The following is a 23075-nucleotide window of genomic DNA, read 5'->3' as shown; positions in this document are numbered from 1 at the left end:
TGTATTATCCCTAGAATCAGTACACTGTCATTATGAATTTAAGAACAGAGGCAAAGGACTGTTAGTATTTATGGCTGTTTCTTTGTCTTTTTCTCTTTGGTTTCTTAGGTTGGAAGTTCCACAAATACACTCAAAGCTCTCCAGATTGCTCTTGCTGATACTGACACTCAGGCTATTTATCTCTTGACTGATGGGAGACCTGACCAGGTGTTTCTAAAATGAGAAAACAGAAAATGCAGAAAAGTGGTGTCAGAAGTTGGAATTAGGAGATGATTGTCATGCCTGCAGTGCTGAGTCTCATGGAGTCTCTTGCATGTTTACTGGCATTGTTTCACAGTTTTTCTAGCTAAGAGCATAAATTAATATTTTACCAAAGAATAATTTGGCTTCATGTACACTTATTCATATTCTTATTTTAAATATTTTTATTAATTTCAAAATGAGTGAATAATTTCTTTTTACCTTGTTAATAATGTCTTTTATGAATTATGTTATACCTTTTTAACAGTTAAAAAAAGGAAATGGCTGATATTGCTTTTAACTATCAGAGTGCAACCAACACAACAATTATATTGCAAACATTGCTTAATTTGTCAAGATTTTTGAGTATTTTGAACAACTGAAATGTTATCAGAATTTCGAGAACTGAGTCAATAATTTTTTTCTACCAGATCCTTCAGCATTTTTGGAGATGGTAGATCTATTTTTTCACCTAATTTTTATTTGTTTATGGGAGGAGGAAACTAGCATTCTTATTTTCTCAGCCTCTATTTTGTTTCCTGGTATTGAATCAAATTTTCTTGGAACTAATTCAGTTTCAGAAAAATATCTACATTCATATACTTTCAAAAATATTTATATATATATATATCCAGTGATACTAAACACTAATGTAGTAGTTTAATTTCCTATACATTAGTAATTTCTTTTAAAACTTCATAAACAAAGAGTACTGATTATATTACAATTTACATCATGTGCCTTAATGCGTTTATCAGTCTGTCCAAATCTATTTTAAATTAGCTCATTTAGCTAATTTCTGATTGAAATGGCAATCTGTATAAAGTGGATGCTTTTAACTGATCTATATCCATCTCTGACCAACTGATCAGAACAACTGATTAAATTCTTACAAATTCTCCATGTTTTGATAAATATGTTTCCAGATGCCACATTTTTAACATAAGGGTTTTTTTTATTTTTAGCCCCCCCAGATAATTTTGGCTGAAGTCCAACTTCACTGTAAAATTCCCATCCATACTGTATCCTTCAACTGCGATGATATAGAAGCCAATAAATTTTTGTATGAACTATCAACTAAAACAGAGGGACGGTTTCATTATTACAACATTTATTTGAGTGATCCTGATACTACAGAGTTTATGGTTGTGAGTATCTGAAAATAAATACATTTGCTGCTTCATGCTACTTGGAAGAGCCACATGACTTGCATTATTGTAATTTTGTACTACAGTAGATTACTAAAAGAAGAGAGGGTTAATCCTAGTCAGATTTGACATGATATGAAAGCAATGATTTTTTTTGCTTGTGAAATTTTTCCAGACCACAACAAAATAGCCCAAATATAATGCAAAGTACATCTATAGTGCTATTGTTGCAAACACATTCTCCCTTCCCTGATGACCCCATCTGAAAACTAAAACCTGAAATTACGTGTAGACCAAATCAGGTCTGGAAGAAACACGTGATCTCTGGTGTTTCAGAAATAAGCAACTGTTTAAAATGAAAATATGGTTTGTATCCTGTTAATAAATAAGAGAATGCAGAGCTGAATTTGAATGATAATGATTTTATGGATTTTGTTACAAGTTTGTTCTACAGTAGCTGCTGGGATCTATAAGGAGTAAAATGACTAGAGTAACAGTCGTCTATGAAGTGTCACTAAGCAGCTCAACAATCCCCAACAGGAAATTTCTAAATAGACTAACAGAAGCACCCATTTGAAATGTATTCTTGCTTTTAATTAAAGTTAATTTTAGTTAACTCAGTGAATTGATTGCATAGATTTCAGATATGCTGGTAGTGGAACCATGAGAAGAAGCTGGAACAAGACAGTAGCGGGAAATTTGAACTTTGCAGACACCAGTCAGAAGGAAGATGTGAAAATAATCCAGCTCTTGAAAAATATCAGTGTACTGGGCAATTTCAGTGATTCTGCTGGTGTGGACTGTGTGACACTGCTCATGTTGGAAAAGCGAGGGCCAGAGTCTGTGTTGTCCATCTTCAGACTTGGAGATGGGAGCCTGTGGCCCTGTGGGAGCTGTAAAGGGATCATCATTGGAATTCCCTTCCTGTTTCCTCCTCTAGTCCAAATGATTCCTCGTCAGTTCCAGTGTTCACTTGAAGAGTATGTTTTTTGCTTCCCTGGGCCTGGGACAGTATGTGATACAGCTGAGATCTGTAGAATGACAGGCCACCACTTGTAATGTACATATCTTGTATTGTATTTTATTTATTTCCTTACTTATTTTCTTGCTTGCTTGGAATAAGTGGAGCTACTTATTACCTTATTCAGAAATACAGCTGTTCATATCTCAAGGGGTAACTGGCTAGTTAGGGAATGCTTGTCATTTTCCTAGAAAGGAAGAATAATTTGAAAGGCTATAATGCCTAGCACAAGAGCCTACCTGAAAGAGTATACAAAATTTGGAAGCTGTCCTGAGTCATTATTCAGAATTATTATCAGAACTTACATAGTTTCAGTTCAGAAATGAAACATATTTAGGAGTAATTGTACTGAAACATTTAATTTTTTTTTTTTTTAGAATAAAGACATACATCTTTTGAAAAGAGAAATTGATCAAGGAGAGAAAGATCTAGAGAAAGTAAAGACCTTTCATGAGAAAAGTCTGATGATGAATTCTCATAATGAAGATGATTATCCAGAGAATAAGTATGTCCTCATTCTGTTATTATCTTAATAATAGGTGGAAACATTTCTCCTTTTTCACTGTCTTGCATTTTTAACCTCTGACAGTCTATTTTTAAAATAAAGGTTGTTGCTCTCTTACTCTGGGGTTTTTTTTTTAACTTCCAAGGTAATGGAAAAGAAAAATCTGGAAAAATATTTTAATACTGTGATGCCTGAAACAAAATTATCTCAAATATACCAATAGTCTCAACATATTATGAATAATTAAAGCAAAGAGGGGAAATTATTTTTTTGTCTCCAACACAGTTGCTCCCTCTGACCTAGAGAATTCATGAAAAATTATTGTCATCTAAGTAGAGCTGGCTTGATACTTCATGATTAAGTGGCTGCTCATTGGGATATGCTGATTGAAACATAAATTATGTACAAATATATTTGTGTATTTATTTGTACAGTGATAGTAAAAAACCATAAAAAATTGCATTAAAAGAAATCAGATTTTTAAGACAGAGATCTATTTAAAACAGTAATTTAAAGTAAAGGTATGAAAATAAAACAGATTAACAGTGGACAGTGATGTGTTATGATTTCATGTGTGTGGAACGGCAGGTAGGATGTCCAGAATGAAAATTTTTTTAAGTGTTTATTTGAGAATTTGCATATTTTGTTTTTTATTAATGCTGTGACATAGATATCTATGTATGTGTATATATATATGTGCATATATATGTATGTGGCAGATATTTTCATTGCTGATAGTAGACTTACTTAGCTCTTGGATTCAAAGTAGCTATTACAGAACATTCTGTCCTTACGAAAAATAGGGTGTTACCTTAAAAGTAATGAACATCTTTTAAATAAACTAAGAAATTACTTTTAAATAATTTTAAAAAACTAAGAATATTTTAACCTCCTTTGAACTCTCCTTTGAAATGCATATTAGTATAACAGAAGAAAATATTTTGCACTGTTTGAAGCATTTGAAATCAGTGTTTAAATGACCAGAAAACTTCAGCTTAGTGTTTTTTAAACAGGTGTTATATATTTGCAGTAATTTCTTTTTGTCACTTACGAGCAGTAGTCACAAGCAGACACACACTGTGTCCCTGTATCTAAACACATTGAAGAGCTGAGTACTTCTCTTAGCAGTAGGCCGTGCTGTGCTTCAGAAGAACCATCAGTGCCATCACATGAGCAAACCTGGCAAAGCACTGCTGACAGTCCAGCCCGAAGAAAGAAAGCATTATATGCAGGTAAGACTCAAATGAGCTGTAGTTGTTAGCAGAATTCATTCACTGACTTGAAAAGATTCTGTGGCAAATGGCAAAAATCATCCCTCGTTTTGGGAACAAATTAAGTATTTGCTGACTTAAGTAATCATCATTTTGAAAATCTTAACTTCTCTTCATCTCTACTTTTCAGCCATCCTACTCATTTGGCCCAAACAGACAACAAATGTCTGCACATTTGTGCTTTGTCACAGGCCCTGCCGTGGAAAAACAGCTATTTTAGCAGAATGTTTTTAAAGCACTGTATTTTAACAGTAGATATTAAACCCTAATCTATTTTTATTCTAAATAAGTGCATAATTGGCAAGAATGAAGAGGTGATCTTTCACCAATTACAGCATTACTTATACTAATGTTTCCCCTTACTACACTCATAATACTACATTTCTCCTGGAAGTGTCCTTTGTATGCAGTCTGAAACCAAAGTTACCCAGCTGAAGTAAAATAAACCCTCATCCTTGGGGAAAGTACAAAGTACAACTTAGTGTTGAAGTAGTTTTGTGTTTGAAGTCTTGTGTAGGCAGTCCCTTAAAAACTGAATGCCAAAGAGGAACTCAAAAATCCCAAGCATGTATTTGAGCAGTAAGTTAGCTCTTCCTTTCTTTCCCTTTCAACAACTACAGATCAAACAAAGACAAGTCTGCTGCGAATCCTGAGCCATGTGAAATCTAGGGAAGAAAGCCCAGAGGAAGGAGTGTCTCCAGAGGAAAAGAGTTTTTCTGTCAAGAAGGGTGTGAAATGTACAGCCATTTTCAAAGGCAAGTTGACAGAACAAGAAGTTCGGAGTGGGGCAGGTGATAACATTTCTCCTGTTACATTTGTATCTAATGGTGCCTCGTTTGAGGCAAAACTGTGCAGATCTGCTGTACAAAGGACTGAAATTCAGCAGTTGGACATGAAGTTGGGTATTGTGACAGTGCTCTTACAGCTGTGGCCAGACTCCTGCCAGTTCCCAAACTAGCAGTTTACAACAGGGTTTTCAATGGGGCTTAGAAATACATCCAGATAATTAATACGTAGTAATTAATACATAGTAATGCATAGTATTAATTTCTTTCAGTAATTAGTCCAACTCCAAACTTTTTAATACATCCTCTAAGTCATGCTATAACCTTACCTATGACCCTTAAAGCTGTTTGACTTCTTTACATTTCAGCATCTTATGTTTAGTTTTTTACATATCTTTTATACAAATTTTCATAGTGGTGTACCTTAAATTAGCTACTCCTGGCCATCTCATTAGTGGTAGTACTTGTTATCACATCTTGACTTGGGAAATAAGCTGGTTAACCATACGTTTTGGTCAAAAATAAATATACTGAAACAAATTTTGGTTTACAAAAGAAATTGCCCACCTATTTTATAGATTTCCTTGACGGTTAATTAGGGCTCATGAGGCATATGGTAACACTTACTATTGATCAAGCACCAAGAAACCTAGGAAAACTCATTCTCATTGATTAATTTAGAAACTGAAATGTTGTATTGTCTTTGTGTGTGATGCTGCTTGTAGGCTCAAATTTTAAAAAGGGTGCTATTATATTGCACCTTATTTATGCATGCTTTTTTGTGCACAAAACTTCTGAGATAACAAAATACAAATGTTTTCTCTTAGATCTGAAAATGCAGAATGTGAAAAGGGCATCTAAAAGGTATGTGTTTGCAGATACAAATGTATAACAAAACTTACGGCTTGTGTTTTTTCTTCAGTCATTTCAAACATTTCAAATGTATTTCTACCTTGTGCTACATCTCACAGTCTCTCTTTTCTAGCTCTCTAGATATCTCTTCAGCTCTTTGGTTAAAGACTCATGGCTTGGCTGCTAGGCGACTCACCATCATGGATGCCTTAGCTCCTACAACTGTCCCTCACAATACAAAATACATCCCAGTTCTGGACAAGCATGTAGTTTCCAAAGTATTTGATAAGGTAAAATTCTTACGCTGTTTGAAAGCTGGAACAAAACTTGATAGTGTTTTCAGAAGGATTTTTAAAATTAATTTCTATGAATGTCATAAAAACATTCTCTGGTATTGTAGATTGTTGATGTGCACTAAATGTATAATACATATCTGAATGTTCATTCATGCATCAGTAAGAAGATAAAACTGATAGTTAATAGTACTATTTCTTGCATACTTTACCCTTAAGTTCTTTCACAGTTACCAGCTGATGGCAGTATGCAGCCCTCGGGTGTTTGGCAATTTCTTGAGCACCACAGCCTCCAGTGATGCTTACTTATTCACTGGAGTATGTGTTTTATTCCATAACGTCGTCTGGAAAATGGTGCTGGTGCACGGTTTGTGCATTTCTGCATTCTCAGCTTTTACATGTGACTGCTAAGACTTTTTGAAAAGTATTGTAATTCAGTAATTAAAATTAAATTTTGTTAAGTGTAGACAGTTGTAAGATTGTGCAAAATTTATGGTGAATTGTGTATCATAAAGTTCTAATTGCCATTCCATTTAAAGGAAATCCATTTCATGGCAAGTTGCTGTAATTTTTCTTGTGTTATGCATCCTGCAAAAGTCCCATGAATATGCTGCAGCTCATTTCATTTAATAAAAACTGTTTCTTTAAACAAGACTCCAAGAAAAAGCTAAACAACGTTTTCTTTTTTAAATAATAAAGAAAGAACAAGGGATTTGCAATAGAATGTGGTATAGAACTAAGTAAAAGATTTATAACAAATGTACACAATTTTACATTTTGAAGTTTTCATGCTTGTTTTTTAAATTTAGGAATGGGAATTTTTGCTAAAGCATGCAGACTGTTGAAGAAAAACCAGTTCCTCTCTTTTGGTAAAAACAGGTCTACTCTTTTGGTAAAACCAAGTCAAAACCAAGATCTGTAAGGATTTTTTTTAACTGTGATTTTTTAAAAATATAATTATGTCTTTTTATATGAGAACATTTGAAAAGGTACATTTTCACATTTCGGATGTAAAATAGCCATTTTTCAAAAAAAAATCAGAAATCCAATGATTACAAAATTGTGCAAAACAATCTACTGTAAATGTAAAACAAAAGACTTTGTGAATTTCACAAATCTCTTACATCTCATTTGTGAGCAGTCACTTCTTTTTCCATCTTCTTTTGAATATACCTAAGAGGACCTCTTTCTTCCATGTTTCTCAATGAGCAGCCCTTTGAGTCCTTTACAGACAACCCTTGCAAAAAACGAAGCAGTCTGTAAAACAGACTATCTTTGAAAATAGTCTAAACCATGATTCAGCAAGTACTGTGTACAAGTAGTTCTTAGTGGCAATTCATAGGAACTCCTGGTAGTCTAGTTCAGGACTGAATTAAGTTCAGTGTTATTTGAATGAACAGGTGCTGTACAGAATCCAGACAGTGATCCGTGGGCTTTCTTTAGATTCAAGGATGTAAAGGCAAAATAATAATTTTTGTAATTTCTTCATACCTACTCCATTAGTTGTAATCAGACATCCAGTTTCTCAGGCAGTGGAGAATTATTGTTCTATGTGCAGAGGAATGGATTTTTCTGGATCTGAAGCTGAGTATAGAAAAGAAGGTTGAGGGTTGCACACAAGATGAAAGCAGTAGAATTTCTGAGCTACAGAACCCACTTTACCTCAAGCTTCAACCAGCATATCAAGAAAATAGGGTGAGACTAGACATTGAGTTTGAATAGACTTTGAGGATCTTGATTATTCCAGTACTTTAGAAGATTTCATTGAAGATAATAAATGGACAGATAATTTTGCATTCTTCCTTCTGGGATCTTAGTTTTCTTGGCGTGAAATGCAGACATCTTTGTTTGCTTTTCAGGAGATAGTATAATTTTTATTTTTGGCCTTTGCCAGCAGTGATGATGGAATAACTATGAACAGTTTTCTTACCTTGGAGACGCAGCAAGAAAAAGGTTTCCATGACAACTGTTCATTAACAAAAGGCTGAGCTGTTGTTTTCAGTTCTGTGTGATCCGTCAGTTCCGCCTGAGTTATTTCAAAGAGATTAATTTATTAAACTACCCATCCAGATTCATATTCAGAAAAAAAATAATGACTTGGGAGCTTGTCTAAATTATGCTGTGGTAATTCTGGGGGAAACCTTCCCCGTAGAATCATGCGAGTGTATGTTGCAGGTTGTGGCATCCTAAGTACAGGTTTGCTAGTCATGGAGTTTTGACTCAATGCTTTGCTCAAAAGAATCAAATTCAGCCAACAAAAACATCTTTCTTTGGTCTAAAATAAGTAAAATTTTCTAGGGTTATTGTGCTTTAGTTTTGTCTTTAAGATTTTGAAATTTGGAGTTTGAAATAAAAGCCATTTTGAAACAAGTGAATTCTTTTAGCGTGAAAGTTTAAGTATTTAATTTAGAAAATGACAAAACGTTTTGGCAATAAAATTTCTCTGTGATTTCTATCAGCTGAATCTGTCAAATTACACTTGACTTTGTGAGCAGAGTTCATTGTTCTCAAAGCACTCATAGTATTTCAAGTTTAGTATTTGCTAAGAACACATTTCATTCTGGTTTTTGTCTTCAAAAATATAGTAATGTGTTTATGCTTGTCTGCCCCTTATACTCTATTCAAAGTGTTTTATAAACTATATTAAATATTGATGTTGCAAATTATGCTGTTTGTACTTGAAATTGCTCAGAATTTCAAGGCAGTGTAGAAGTGTGCTCCTACATGGTGAGGCCCTTCTGAACTTCTGTTAACTTGGTTTGAGTAACATCGTAGACAACAATCATGGCATTACGGAACTTGAAGAGGGGTCATCACTTCCCCGCCTTTCAGCTTTCAAATTCACCTGGAAATGATAAGTAGCCAGATGTCACTACTCAGAATTATGGGCAGAGATTTACCTCATCTGTCCCCTGTAAGATACTTCACTGACATGTTCCCATTGTCTTTAGCAAGTGATTGTAAGATTAATATAATATTAGGAGCTCTGATGTGGTCTGGCACCGATGTGACACAGATTCATTAATCAGAGAGATGATGTCCTTGGAAAAAGAGGGTGATATAAAGTCACACCACCGCTCCTAAAAAAATGATTTATACTGCTGTAATTTGGAATCCAGCTATGCTGAGATGATTCAAACACAAATAAAGCATCACTGAAAAATGTTCTCAATTAAATAATTCTCTTTATTGCTCTATTTTCTGATTGTTTCTCTTATTCCCCCAACAGGGCTTTTAGTTTAATGTTTTTCTCATCTATATCCTGATCTCAGACAGGCACTTGGGGAAGATTCCCACTCAATCATATGCGTTGAAGACAGTTTTGGGGAGAGTAACATTCTTTTTCTTCTCCAGTTCTTCCTTGGATTTTTTCCTGTTTATATTCAGCATCAGGACACAGATATGTAAAATAGCTTTTCTTTTACAAACTACTGAGTAATTTAAGAGGCTCAAAGATGGTGGGACTTTAGACTTGAGAGTTTGGAAGGCATCTTTCCTCCTCTTTTGTCATCCATTTCTACCCTTTTCTCTGCCTTTTGAAGATCCATTTGCAATTGTATTCATTTTTATTTTATAATGAAGTTGAGTTATGTAGGTGTTGTATTGGGAGATTTGAAAAACACTGAAGTTCCTGATTCTGACAAACCTGATTAGGTTCCTAATTAATCAAGGCAAGTTTCAGTGACCAATGTCCACCTTGTTCGCTCTTTGGTGATCAGTGTGATGGTGAGAAATGTCTTTCTATAGCTTTACTACTCTAATTCCTTAGAAAATAATTTCCTCCAGAATAAGAGCATTAAATACATTTAAATATCTACTGTCACACCTGTATGCTAGAATTAGATGCTAGAAAGTATGAGAGTGTTTTAAGGCAATAAAACCTGGAATATGGTCATGTACTAGATGTACTTGTTTCCTTCTGACTTACATTATTAGAGTGAGTTGTTTGACAGTACTGACTTAGTAGTTAGGAACCTTAATTTGTAACTTCTGCATAATGGGTTTGTATAATTTTAGAAGAACTGGCTGGAAACTGTGTCTTAAATTCTGACATTTGTGGTGCTTAGATTTTTCTTTCTGCAGTCTTCCAGTGTTCCTTCTGGCTTTTATGAGCCTTGGCATACAGTCATTCTGGTGGAGGAAAATTTGTATGATAAATGGATCTGTGTCTTTTATTGTATAATAGATGTTACCGTTGGCCCGTGTTAGCAATGACAAGAAGGGGATCTCACTAATTAATCCTCAGGCAGTGAATCTTGATGCCTATAAAGAGAAGCTGGAACAAGCAATTAAATCCTATGAAAGGCAAGTCTACTCACAAGAAATTTATGTTTGCAGTTGTGTTTCAGTTTTTTCTTAGGTACTGGCTATTTCCTCGCACATGCTTTGCTCAATACTGATAATTCTGCATGTTGGCAGACTTTAATCCACCTTCAACATGTAGGAGAAATGTTTATTTTCTTTTAAAAAAAGCAGACTGTAAAAACAGATAATAGGTAAGGAGATAACAAATAACAACATATTGCTCATTTTATATTTGTTCAGTGACAAAAGCAAAATTCTGTTACTTTTTGGGAGCAAACTTCAAACCAGTCATCCCTCAGGAGGAGTCATCTGTAAACATACAATGCTGGCCAGACTTTTACCTTAAAATTAAGCTTCTATATCCATAGACTGACGCTTAAATTAGGGACCTGCTTTTTGCTGCCAGCTCTCTACCACCCAGCTATGCATGCAAGAACGTAACTGAGGCACCGATAAGATACTGACAATTAAAATTTGGTGGGGTTTTTTTGAGAGGCATATGTGTCCTACTTGTTAATTAAATGTTAGTAAAAGCAGAACTGAAGTAAACAGGAAAAAGGCATTAGATCTCTAAGCTACTCCTTTCCATGAACCAACTTTGTGGATTTTTTTGAAATAAAGCAATTATTTGACTATAGTGTAATTCAGTAATCATATGGAGCTTTGGCTAGAATTGTTTTAATAAATATTTTTAGGCTGCATTCTAATAACATTTACAAATGTAATTAGTTTATATGACCAAAACCCCCTTGATGACAAGTGTTTAGTCCTTGTTTTTTTGTTAATTCCACTGAGGCTCTTTAAGGTTTGAGGTTATTTTCCTTGGTAGCTATATGATCATACCAGTTCTTTCTAAAGCATGTAATAGCTTTCTTTTTCATTCCTATTGTCCTATATACATCTTTTGTGGTAAAATCAAGAATTTTGATTTGAAAATGCTGCTTGCTATGTCTAATATTAATGGAGTTCAGTGAATAAAAATCTTTTGTTTTGTTTGTTCTGTCACTGAGACAATACTGTTGTTACCAGGCTGATGAAGAATTCATAGAAATTGATTTGTCACTCATTTTAATAGAAGGTTCAAGTAGTGTATTTGTGATGGTGAATTCTGAAAAAAATTCAAGTTTTTCATTGCTGTGCCATACCACTGAATATTTTACATTTATTGACTTTGAGTTTAAGGGAAATGAAATTGTTTTCTGGTTAAACTCTGGTAATCTTCTACTGACAGCATTTCTGTAAAACGTTGGTGATAAAGATTACTGTTTACTTCTGTTTTCCAACAGAGATCAATGAATTAGTGTATTTATAATAGTAGGATTGAGTTCTTACTTCCATGAAAAAGAGGTATAGAAGAGGTATAGATCTGCCTGAAGATCCTTATAATTGACAGTGTACAGAAGAGATCTCTTTACTTTTCATCTACATGTGAAACGTCAACCCAGTCAAATTTATTTTGCTCTAGATGTCACAGCCCTTTTCTAATAACTGAATTTCCAAAAGCTGCAGTTCAGCTTTGTAAATAGTGGTTGGTCACAAATTTATTCTGACATAAGTAAATGAAACAATACATCAGGGCATCCAGGTTTCAAGCACAGAAGCAAACATGACAATATTTTCCTCATATGTAGATTGACTTTGGCATCAGGTTTAGAGGGAGAGAAGTGGTGAAGGCAGAATTTTTGTGCTCTGGCAAAGACAATATACAGTATTAAAGAAGAAAAACACTGGAAGCTTCATAATGTGTATGATCTTGTATAGCCAGAAGTTTTTATAAACAAGTTAGTTATGAGTGTGCAGATTTAGAAGGATGAAATAGGCAGTGGAGCATGCTGAGACTGTAGATTGAGAATGAACTAAGTAGTCTGTATTCTTAAAATGCTGGGATAGCATTCTAGTAGATAAAATGAATCATCAAGAATTTAATATTCAGAATCTGTTTTTAATGTGCTTTTTCTTTTGTACATGCTCCAGTAAATCTGGCAAGATTACTTGTAGTCAATCAGGTTACACTCTGAATTTTTCCTAGCAATGAATTGGTTCTTGTATATCCAAAGGAAATCTGGATTTTTTTCTAGAATTACTGTAATTAGGATCATCAGTAAAGGTTTATTTCTATAGCAGAAATGAAGTAATTGGGTGATGGCTTAATTGTTTGAGATGTCAATAGAGAAAACCATAAACTAGATGATTTTACAAGATTTTAAAATTTATGTCTTGAAAAGCAAAAGCAGAAAGTTTAGTGGTGCTTTTAAAAGATCTCAGTACTGCATTGCTTTGGGGTAATCACTTCTGTTTCCTGTCAGTAGTTTTTCTTCATAGCCAGAGTTTAATGAATTAGAAGCCTGAATGGCACAACTGAGGGGTACTCTTAGCAGGGAAAAAAGTAGAAATCAGCATTACTACATTCAGACTACATTTTCTGAAAATGTTTAATTGGAGGAACTGTGCAGTTTAACTGGCTTTTAATCAGTTTTGTTATTTGATTTAACTTGCTGGTGCTGAAGACAACCATCCATAGAAAATCCTGGCAGGAAGCAGCAGTGATTGCTGTTAAACCTTCTATGACCCTGAAATAGTCATGCTGTTACTTGATGGAAGATACTGTTTTCACATCTTCTCTTCCAGTTGATAATTTCATAGCTGAATGATAACAATACAATTTGATGATACAGTGTGCTTGGAATACAAATCAGTGCAGATATCTTAAGAAAGTGTGTTTATTTGCTAGTTTTGAAATGATCAGCTGCACAAGGAACTGCATTCCCTCAAAAACTACTTTACTTTCTTTAATAGGCGCCTGAACCTAGTTATTTGGAGAGCACTATCTCAGGAGGAAAGAGAGAAGTAAGCTATCACTTTTGGTTTTCTAATGTGCCTCTGAAGGGCTGGTCATAGATATCTGATAGTTTTTTATCACTCTTTCTATAACCAACTGGTTTAATTTTCAAGTATTTCATAACTATACCTTGCTTTCAAATATGTATATATGATATGGAGTAATATTAATTCTGGACATCCTTTTTGTGGGGCTGATTATTTTTAAAGGAAAGGACATGCATTCCATTTGAATGTTGCTTCTCTATCCTTAATCAGTGTCAAGTGCAAGGCCTTGGGGGCAGCGTGTCATTGCTTTTGACATCAAAGTAAATCTTCTCTCATCCCGTAAAGAGCACTCTAGTGGCTGGTTTGTTAAGGTGTAATAAGCACCTTAAAAGCTTTTGCTGGAACTGTATATCACTCTGAAAGTTTTTACTACGTTAACTAGCCTATTTTTGTATATTGATTTAGAAAATTAATGGCTGTTTAAACATCAGTGAAGTTAGCATCTGTTTGTGCTAGAGAATAAAGTGAAGATCAAGTAATGAAAATGGGCCTGAAATATTTCTTAACAGAAAAATGGGAATAAAAACTAGAATGCTTTTAAGAAGACATAAGCTAATGAGTAAAAACCCCACAATTCTACCATTAATAAGGAGAACTAAAACTCCATTCTGGTGCAGAGAGGGAATGAAGACTCTTAAACAAAACAGCATGTAATTAAAAAAAAAGGGAATAGATGTCTGTTGATAGATGAGTTGCTGAGTATAGAAATTTGACATGGTGTCATCCAAAATATTTAATTTTTGATAATGTATGGCCAATTATGCCTGTAATGAGAAGACAAGTCATAGCAATTGCACAGTCTATTGCTAGAGGAGCATATTAATCACTAATATTGGTGCATAAATACTAAAATATTTGATTTATTTCTAAGAAATTATGGCTCGGCCATTTGAATTGGTCTGTAGCTGTGTTTCTGTAAGATATATTAAAACTAGACATGAGTGTTTGACCAAACACAGCAGTATCTGGATGAAATGCAAGAATTTGTAGCATACAGAAGATAAATTGGTTGAATCTGATTCTTTATTCTGCCTTTACAATTGGTGACTCTATCCGTAAAGCACTGACGTAATTAAAATTTTTCCTACTTGTGATTAATTTTTAAAAATATATTTTTTTTAAGATTTAAAGAGGATGGGCCAGTCCAATATATACAGCATAAAGAAATTTTGCTGGAGGCTTTAGAGAATTTGGGATGGCCAATTTCCTATGAAGATATAAAATTATTAGAAGATGAGATATTGACAGCATTAACATATATACAACAAGCCTCTGATGTTCAGGAAACTGTCAAAAAGGAAACTGAGAAAAGCTCAGAATCACGCATAAGCAACAATAAAAAGGTAATACATGGGAAAGGATTTTTTTCCCCTTAGATATTCCTCTTCACTATGTGCCTCTGGAATATTTTTTTCCATCATAGCTGATAAAGTAGACATTTAGCATGATGCTAAATAAAATGGATAGAGGAAAAAAGGTAGTTAAACAGAGAGAAAGCTTTCAATTAGTTTTTTTAAGTATTGGGGAAGTAGAAGTTCTGAAGTTGCAAGAGCCACAGAAATCGAGCCTCTAAGAAATAAATTGCAGCAAAGGATCTTTATCTCCTCTGCAATGATAGCAGGAAAGAGAAAGAACAGATATATTAAAGGCAATTTAGATATAAATTATAATATTTGATAAACAGGACTAAAAGATCTTGTAATATTGGAGTAAATCTCCATCATTTTCCATGGTACATTTCTTGTAACAGAAAAGATGGAGAGAGGAGGTGGGATACAGCTTCATTTTTGTACACTAAAATTTAACCGTCCCTAAAATGTGGGCACACATGAAGTGGTGGGCAATCTCACAGCATTGTGAACTGAGTCAGTGGCATCTGGAGCTCATTCTGAAGTGGACACCTGCTTTTGGCTAGTCAGAGTGGGGATTTTTGTCTCTCCATTTCATTAATATATTAGTCTAGCTACTCTGAAACTGTGATTGAAGTTAGTGTTTTTATATGTGTGTGTGTGTTTTCTGTAGTTTTTGAGATTTTTTTCCATTAAGACTGTACATTTGAAAACATTTTAATGTCTTCAAAAAACAGATGATCTTGATTCATTTTACATTAGTTTAAAAATACTACATTGCTGTTACAGCTATTTTGATTATTGATTTACCTATGCCGTATAATGTCCCAATACAAGAGCAGCAGAAACATGTTTATGTTTCATTTGTTGAGTGTAATTTTACTGTTGCCTTGGAACAACCAGTGTGTGCTCTCAGACATGATGTGATTAACATTGTGCAATCACTTATCCTGAGTCAACCTGCTTTAGGAGTCTAATCAGAGCAGCATCTTCAGTAATTGCTAATCTGCAACTGAAAGGCTTTAAGAGTGAGGGCAGAAATGCAGATGTAATTAGAATTCTGTTTATGTGGTAGCAAAACAGTGGAAAAAAATGAAAAAAATGAGAAAACTTTTAAGAGTGTTGTTGAAGGTTTTGCTGACTGTAATGCCTGCCTATGAAATGGGTATAGAGAAATAAGCTACCAACTGAAATATATGACAGCAAGGAAATAGCTGATTATGGCACCAAATGAAAATTTTCATTGTGACATGGTAGAAAAATCACAATTATCCTGAAGTTCTACTCAATAAAGCAGACTTTTAAATTTCCTGATGATTTTTTCACTAAATTTTAAATAAAACACCTTAGTTTTTAGCATTTATGGGTTCTGAATTACCTACACAACTTCTTAAAAAAATTAGTGATCCTTTTTAGATGTCCTTGCTATGAGAGCTTTCTGTTTAAGGCTACAACTGAACTAATGGTCTGCACTTCTCTGGGAGTTGTGTTCAGGCTGCTCCATTTGCACAAATCTGTGAAAGGTGGGCTGTGCCAGTGCTGTATTGGTGCTGGATGAAGGAGACATCCACCAGCATAGGGCTATGAGATGACTGAAGGCCTCTTGTGCTGCAAGAAGTAAATGCTTTAGGAAGTGAGAAAACACATTTAGTTATTTTCAGACAAAGTACAGAACACTAAACATAGATGTAGGGCTAGTTGTAGTGCTAATTGTAGATTGTATAATACTCCATTTGCTCAGTTCTTTTTGCTGTTCCGACTAAAGCATGAGTTAACAAAAGTCTTCCTCTTCAGGTTGGTTTTCAACTTTCATCTAAGATATGGAAAATGAAGAATTTATAATTTTTTTTTCTAATAAGTAGCTGCTTTGACTTAAAATATTTTATCTGTTCTGAACTTTTCATCCACCATTTCTAAGTGGTTTTTTCTCACTGAATTATGAAACTGTTTACAAGACGATGGCACCTAGTGAAAGGAATTGTTCAGGTCGCCTGCCCACCTGTCATTAGACAACCTCAGTCTACTGGGGTCGTGGCATTACTGTTCTCCAAATGTGGTAGATTCCAGGACAATTTGGTGCTTTCTGTTAATGGCTGCAACATTTTAGTGTGAGGTATTTATTTCCCCACTGTTGTAATCTGGCCTTTGAGCACAATGGAGAACATTTCCTTGCATAGTAATTATTTCTGTTTCTGCATAGTAGTGGATTTCTGCAAGTAATCTCATGGCTTCTGCAGAGAAAGCAAGCTGCGTTCATTGCAAAGAATTAACTCTCATTAAGAATATACTTTTAAAACACTGGGTTTCACTAAGAATGAGCTGGAGTGTGCAATGCTCACTCTTGTTTGTCACCCTGCTGACTGTTTACCATATGATTAAAAAGAACATAAAATAGTTAATAAGCATAATGTGTTTTGTAAAGCATGTTTATTTGGGTGGAAAGGGACCTCTAGTGGCTCACTGAGTCTCTTCTTTCTGAAAAATTTATTTCATGTACAATTGATTTAGTTATTCCTAATGCAATATTTATTGCTAAGACTTGATTCTTTGCAAGAATGGAAATTCTGGATCTCCCTTTCATTTCCTGGTGTCATTTTCTAACACTCCTAATTCTTCCTCACTGTTTAAGGATCACTAATCGCTATCTGTTGATAACTTTTTTGCATTCATGTGTTCCTAAACAGCTTGGCATCTCCTGCCTTTGTTCTTCTGTCTCTTTATGGAGACAAAGGAAGAACAAGCATCCCAAATAGCACAACTAAAAAGTTATAACTACCTAGAGATGTTTAATCAAATTTTGCATTGTCACCAGTGAAGTAACCTGCTGGACAGAGACAGACAGTAGGTACAAAAAGATAGGCTCTTTCACAGAAATGGGCTGGTTCCACCCAGAATGGGCTTGTTCCCACTGGCAGCCCAGGAAGAGTAGTGTTTGCTTGACTCTGGAGGTGTCAGGATTATGAAAGCCCAAAGTTTGAGCCAAGATACATGGAGATCTGTGGGTATGCTTTGTGTCTGTTCTCACTTATAGTAGGAAAGTGCAAAACCTATTCTTTTTGAAAGGGAATTTAAAAATGTAGCAGCTATTGGAGGGAGTAAACAAACTCTCCTTCACCCATTGTGGTTTAATGCATTGCCTTCAACAGAAGCAGAGCTAAACATGGTAAAAATCCCTGAGAATCAGATGGGGCTCTTTTGTAATAAAAATACTGAATGCCGGAAATGGGCACTCTGACAGTGTCTGGGTCAATCCTGCTGAACACCTAAAAGCTGTGTGAGAGAAAAGAGAGATGGATTTGAATTTAGACAGTGTTTCTGAGCCACCTGAATTCTGCAGGACTTGGAATCCTCGTTGTGGATTCTTGTGTCGTCTTTAGTATTTGGATTAATGTGGAGTGCTGGAAGTTGCCCAAGTTATTAGTCAAGCATTACAAATTAGTTGATAATAAATATTCAGCAGCAGCTGTCCTTTTGGTGCCTAAGGAATTAAGTAAATGCTTTACCCAAATACCTTTTTGTGTCTGTGGAGCTGGTAGGTCTGCTCTCAAATCAGCCTTTGTTGAGTTGTATTTCAAGCAGTCAGTTAAGCAATGTGAAGAGCCTCTGGTTTAGTCTGAGTTTGAAAACCCAAACTGTTGATATAATTAATATTCTGTAGGGGGAAAGAATAAGCTAGAAAAATCCCATATATCTCCAATTTAAAATAACTCCTTGCCTCTTTTGTGTGTGTGTGTGTTTTCATATTTTTAGGACTTTTTTTCTAGTGTTGTTTGTGATTTTTGAGGGGGAGTTTGAAAAAAAGAGATTGTGATAATTATAGTGAAACTGAGAACAAACAATTTAATCAAAGTTATTAATATCTCTTCCATCATTATTGATTATTAGGGAAAATCAAGTATCAAATCAAATGCATTTTTGTAGGAAAAAATTGTCATCAGACAAAGAAGAAAGTCATACACATCCTAGCAAGCAGGGGTTTTATTAAGAGTCTGTGAGTTATGGTAGTTTTTCAGAACAATGTGTAGATCTGTGGAAAAGTTTGAGATTTCAAGTTGCATATTTTTATGATTCAGAAGAACTGCGTAAGAGATGGATGCCGGCAAATTGTTCATGAGGTAGGCTAATAAATATTTTAAAAATTAATGGTGAAACTGATTTATTTAATGGTGAAAATAAATGTCACCATTTTCATTTAATGGTGAAACTGATTTATTTTAAGTGAGTTTTGCACTTGCTTGTAATTTATATTTAGGAACATTATTGTGATCAGAATGGCAAAAATAATTAGTGTATGAAGAACTCAAACTAGCGGAGCAGAATAATGGACAGTGGCAGCTCCAGAATATGTGGTATAATATTTTGCTAAACTGGAATGTTTTAAAATTGTTGAAAATGTCAATTAAATTTTGAATTTATAGTTTGGAAATAAACCTTTTTCCCCAGACACTTGAAGATTTGTCTGAACATTTTTTTACTTCATGTTTGATTTTTTAATGATTCATCCCATATAGTGAGGTGCTTCTAATGCAAATCAGATTATTATGAAAACTCTCCTATCTGGACAAAAGGAATGTGTAGAGCAAATTTTCTTATACTGAAAAAAGAGTTGATTTTTCCTTACCTCATCCTTTAATATGAATTGTGCAACTTCATAAAATTTTTTGTAGGAAAATGGTAGCCAAAACTATCATTCATCAAGATAAATGTCTGCCTGAACACATGAAAATAGAGGTATTGTTATGACCGTATAGAACAGGGTTTTATAGTGAAAACTCTTACATGAGTGCTTCCTGTACTTAGAACTATTCTGAAAGTTTTAAGTATTTCCAGTTTACTGTGAATTCTGTACAGATGTCATAGCATTACGTTGCCTCAATTTTTAATTAATTCCAAAGTATAGATCAAGGCTGACTGGATTAGCTGTTGTAGTAGAAATAATTGTGTCAAATTACAGGGACTTGAAGAAGAAACTGTGAAGCTGAAGTCTAAGACAAGACAAAAATGTCAAATATTTGTGACTCACAAAAGCCAAAAGGTAATTGCAAGATCAGACATCACAGGATTTTATTATCCAGGTATCTATTTTTGTCCACATTTTCAATATTATTTAGTGTTCCTTAATACTGATAAAACATAAGTTATGGTCATAATTAGCTACTTCTTTTTTAATGAGATTTAATATTACATGTGTATATTCATGAAAAATGATAATATATTTTGTATGTGCACATATATATACATTTATAAGAAGACATTCATTTTGTAAAGTTGGAGAGCAATGGTATGTTTGTCTATGAAAAGTATGGAAGGAAACTGTAAGCCAAGCTTTTGCATGTGTTCAAAAAGATCACTAAATGCTGCTGCCTTTTCGTTGAGTTTTAAGCCAGAATGATTAGTAGGTAAAACTGAGTTCTACTGTTTCTTAAGAAAAATATTCTCTCTGTGTATGTGTTTATTTTTGTCTTGCCTTTACTTGTTTGGTTGGGTTTTTATTCAATTACATATTTTTAACTGTGGTAGTAGTTTTATTATGTTAACTGTCAGTTTTATTATGTTAACCTGATCAGCTTACAAATTTCAGACCTGTGCTTGAAAAAGACTTCATTTTCTTTTTATAGCATTACTAAGAATGATTAGTAAGGCATGGGGTTTTAGGTACAAATGTCTCCATTGCCCTAGCACAGCTTACTGTAGCTAAATGAAAATTAAGAATGTATAGTATAGACATGTTTGACCTCAGTGATATGTGACAGCCTATAGGATTTTTTTACAAAATAATTACCACAAGGGGTGAAAGAAACATAATTTGAATATTTTATTCTGTTGTTTTTCAGGAACTGTGATAAAGAATATCAGTTCTACCTGTGCACTTGTTGACTTCAGCAATGGGGAGAGCTGTGATGTCCCTGTCAAGTTCACTATACCTGTGGGAGGTGCTATGCCATGCCCACATCTGCAGGTGAAAAACTGTATTTTTTCATGATTGCAAATATGCATTTTATATTTAGTTTATTTGCTCAGACCTAGAATGAATTACAGATTTTTAAAAAATAGTTTAAATACATCTATTTATCTTAAAGAAAAGATTTTAATTATAGTAATATCGTGCTATATCAACATGAAGTTTTTCATTTGCTTGAAGCTTGTTTTCATTGTAATCCTATTCCTTTGTTTATCAAAATTATGTATTCTAAATTAATCTATATTGTTTTCTTTATAAAACATTAATATTTCCCCAGCCATATTAAAAAGGTGAGCTTTTTATTAGCAGAATTGTTTCCTAGCACATAGATTATAAATGTAAGAGAACATTTTATACTTAGTGTGATTTACAGCAGGTTTTAACCCTTTGGTTTCCACAACATGTTTTAAATCCAGCAATTAACCATATACTAAGGCAAATAAGAGTAATTAAAAAAAATACAATCCCTGTTCTATTTCTGGTTTCTTTTAAAATGATAGAATGATGATTCATGTGAAAATATCTTAGTAGTTACTTTTTTTGTCTTGTAAATGTCACAAGTTATATGGCTCTAGCATTGATGCTTTCCTCATGTGCAGGTTGGAGACTATGTGTTTGCCAGAACTGGGACACAGGCAGGAAATGAATATTATGTACCTGCCATTGTCATAGCAACACCAGAGAGGGTGGAAACAGGTGACAAACTCTACACAGTACTGATGTTCAACAACAGGGAAGTAAGTAAACCTAGAAAATTATACCAGTCTGGCAATTTTACCATTATTCTGTTTTTGAAGAGGCAGAGAGAATTTTCCAGGCTAATGAGTTCACTGTCCCAATCCAGGTCTCCAGCTAACCGGAGTAAATCAGATTTCAGAGTGCAATGAAGACCTCATGTAATAGACCTGAACAAAGAAATTCTGTAGGATAATTTATTCTTAAATCATACTCTGTTCTTTCTTCTTTAATACATTTGGTGGCTTTCACAAGTTCCATGCTTCTAAAATAAGAAACATAGGAAGTTTTAACACAGTCAGTATAGTCTGAAATTAATTTCATTACGTTTGTTTGGTTTGTTTTTGTTTGTAAGCCATTATAATTTTACTGCATTTTTCATAGCATGTATTAAAGCAAATTTACTTTGTACTTGAACATTTTATATTAATTATCTTTATTAGAGGCTGATTACAGTTCCATTTAAACAGCTGACTTTTTATGCATGTGTATCTTCGTTGCTTTTGAGATTTCAGTTTAAATTAGATGAATGTTGATTGTGTTATTGCAGGAGCACTGTGTAAGAAGCGAGCTCATTAAAATCAGCCAGACCAAGTATGCCTATTCGTGTCAGTACATAAGAACGGTGCAGATGGTGGATTATGAGATGTGAGTATGTTTGAACCTAAAAATGCCAAATTTTTAAAATGTGAATCATAAATGTTGCACTTGGAGTTCAGCTATGCTGTCAGGTTTCCATACGTAGTACTCTTAACTACAGCTATTGTGAACTGGCTTACTCTATGCATGCAACTAAGTTTATATGAGAATTTATTGCCCTATTTTCATTTTGGAAACATTGGTGGGATGTGATGGTTTGAAGCTGAGTCCCAGGAAGTTGTTAAGAGGATTGCTGAAAGGTGAGATGGAGTTTCTATTTGTTGTAGACCTTATTTTCCTTTTAAGATACTTCTTGTTATGTAAAGCTACACATTAAATTGCAATTTTTTTCTAAGATACTTGTTCATCTTCTGGGCTTAAAACTGGAGAATGACAGAGAGAGAAGTGTGTAAGATGAGTATGAGCCCTTACTTAGGTTCTGCAGAATTAATGTGCAGCAGGATGTGAAGTGTCCACTGAAAATGCAGTGGTTCCAAGTGATTGTGGATTACATTTTCGTCTTGTATTAAGTTCTAGTTTAATCCAGTTGAAATAGCATTGAATTGTGACATCCTTCAGAGCACCAACAACCTCAGAGAGCTAGAAACAACAAACCTTAGGAAGGACAGTAAGATCAGAACAATCATCTAGGAATATTTCTCCAGAATATATTCCCGACCTACAATAATTTGGGATTTAAAAAATCTCTGAAGCAGAACTGGAGTCTCTGTATTAATCAGCCGTAATGGAATTTTCTTCCATGAATTTGTGCAGTTACTTTTTTGAAACCATGTAAACCTTCATCATCCATAGCTTCTTCCCAGGGGGAGTCCCACAGTTTCACATTTTGTGTGAGAAAACATAATTTTGTTTTGAATCTTCCGTTTGCCTTGACATCCCACAGGATGAAGGATTTCCTCTTCCATGTAGTATGAGCACTGCTGCCAAAGAATTGTATAATCTCCATCATGGGAAGTTTATTTCCAAGAGGTTGCATGAACAGGACAAATCACAGAATCACAGAATTAGCTTGGTTGGAAAAGACCTTTGAGATCGTGGAGTCCAACCTATGATCCAACACCAC

The 23075-nt window shown here is 34.3% G+C and overlaps 1 protein-coding gene across 1 annotated transcript in view; it reads left to right on the top strand.

The window, feature by feature from the left end:
* The window catches only part of VWA3B (von Willebrand factor A domain containing 3B), a 63321-nt gene that overhangs the window by 35516 nt on the left and 4730 nt on the right, over window positions 1-23075 (top strand). The window contains exons 14-27 of the mRNA XM_048325134.1: window positions 109-207; window positions 1206-1388; window positions 2787-2914; window positions 4040-4146; window positions 4806-4993; window positions 5812-5834; window positions 5956-6112; window positions 10302-10420; window positions 13217-13267; window positions 14430-14649; window positions 19610-19730; window positions 20490-20614; window positions 21217-21354; window positions 21903-22000. Coding sequence (XP_048181091.1) covers window positions 109-207; window positions 1206-1388; window positions 2787-2914; window positions 4040-4146; window positions 4806-4993; window positions 5812-5834; window positions 5956-6112; window positions 10302-10420; window positions 13217-13267; window positions 14430-14649; window positions 19610-19730; window positions 20490-20614; window positions 21217-21354; window positions 21903-22000 — 1757 coding nt within the window. The remainder of the gene's footprint in view (window positions 1-108; window positions 208-1205; window positions 1389-2786; window positions 2915-4039; window positions 4147-4805; window positions 4994-5811; window positions 5835-5955; window positions 6113-10301; window positions 10421-13216; window positions 13268-14429; window positions 14650-19609; window positions 19731-20489; window positions 20615-21216; window positions 21355-21902; window positions 22001-23075) is intronic.

Source organism: Corvus hawaiiensis, chromosome 2 (assembly GCF_020740725.1).
Source record: "Corvus hawaiiensis isolate bCorHaw1 chromosome 2, bCorHaw1.pri.cur, whole genome shotgun sequence".
In the NCBI taxonomy this organism is placed as follows: domain Eukaryota; kingdom Metazoa; phylum Chordata; class Aves; order Passeriformes; family Corvidae; genus Corvus; species Corvus hawaiiensis.
Note: the sequence above shows the minus strand (reverse complement) of the source record. Positions and strands in the feature narration are given on the sequence as shown.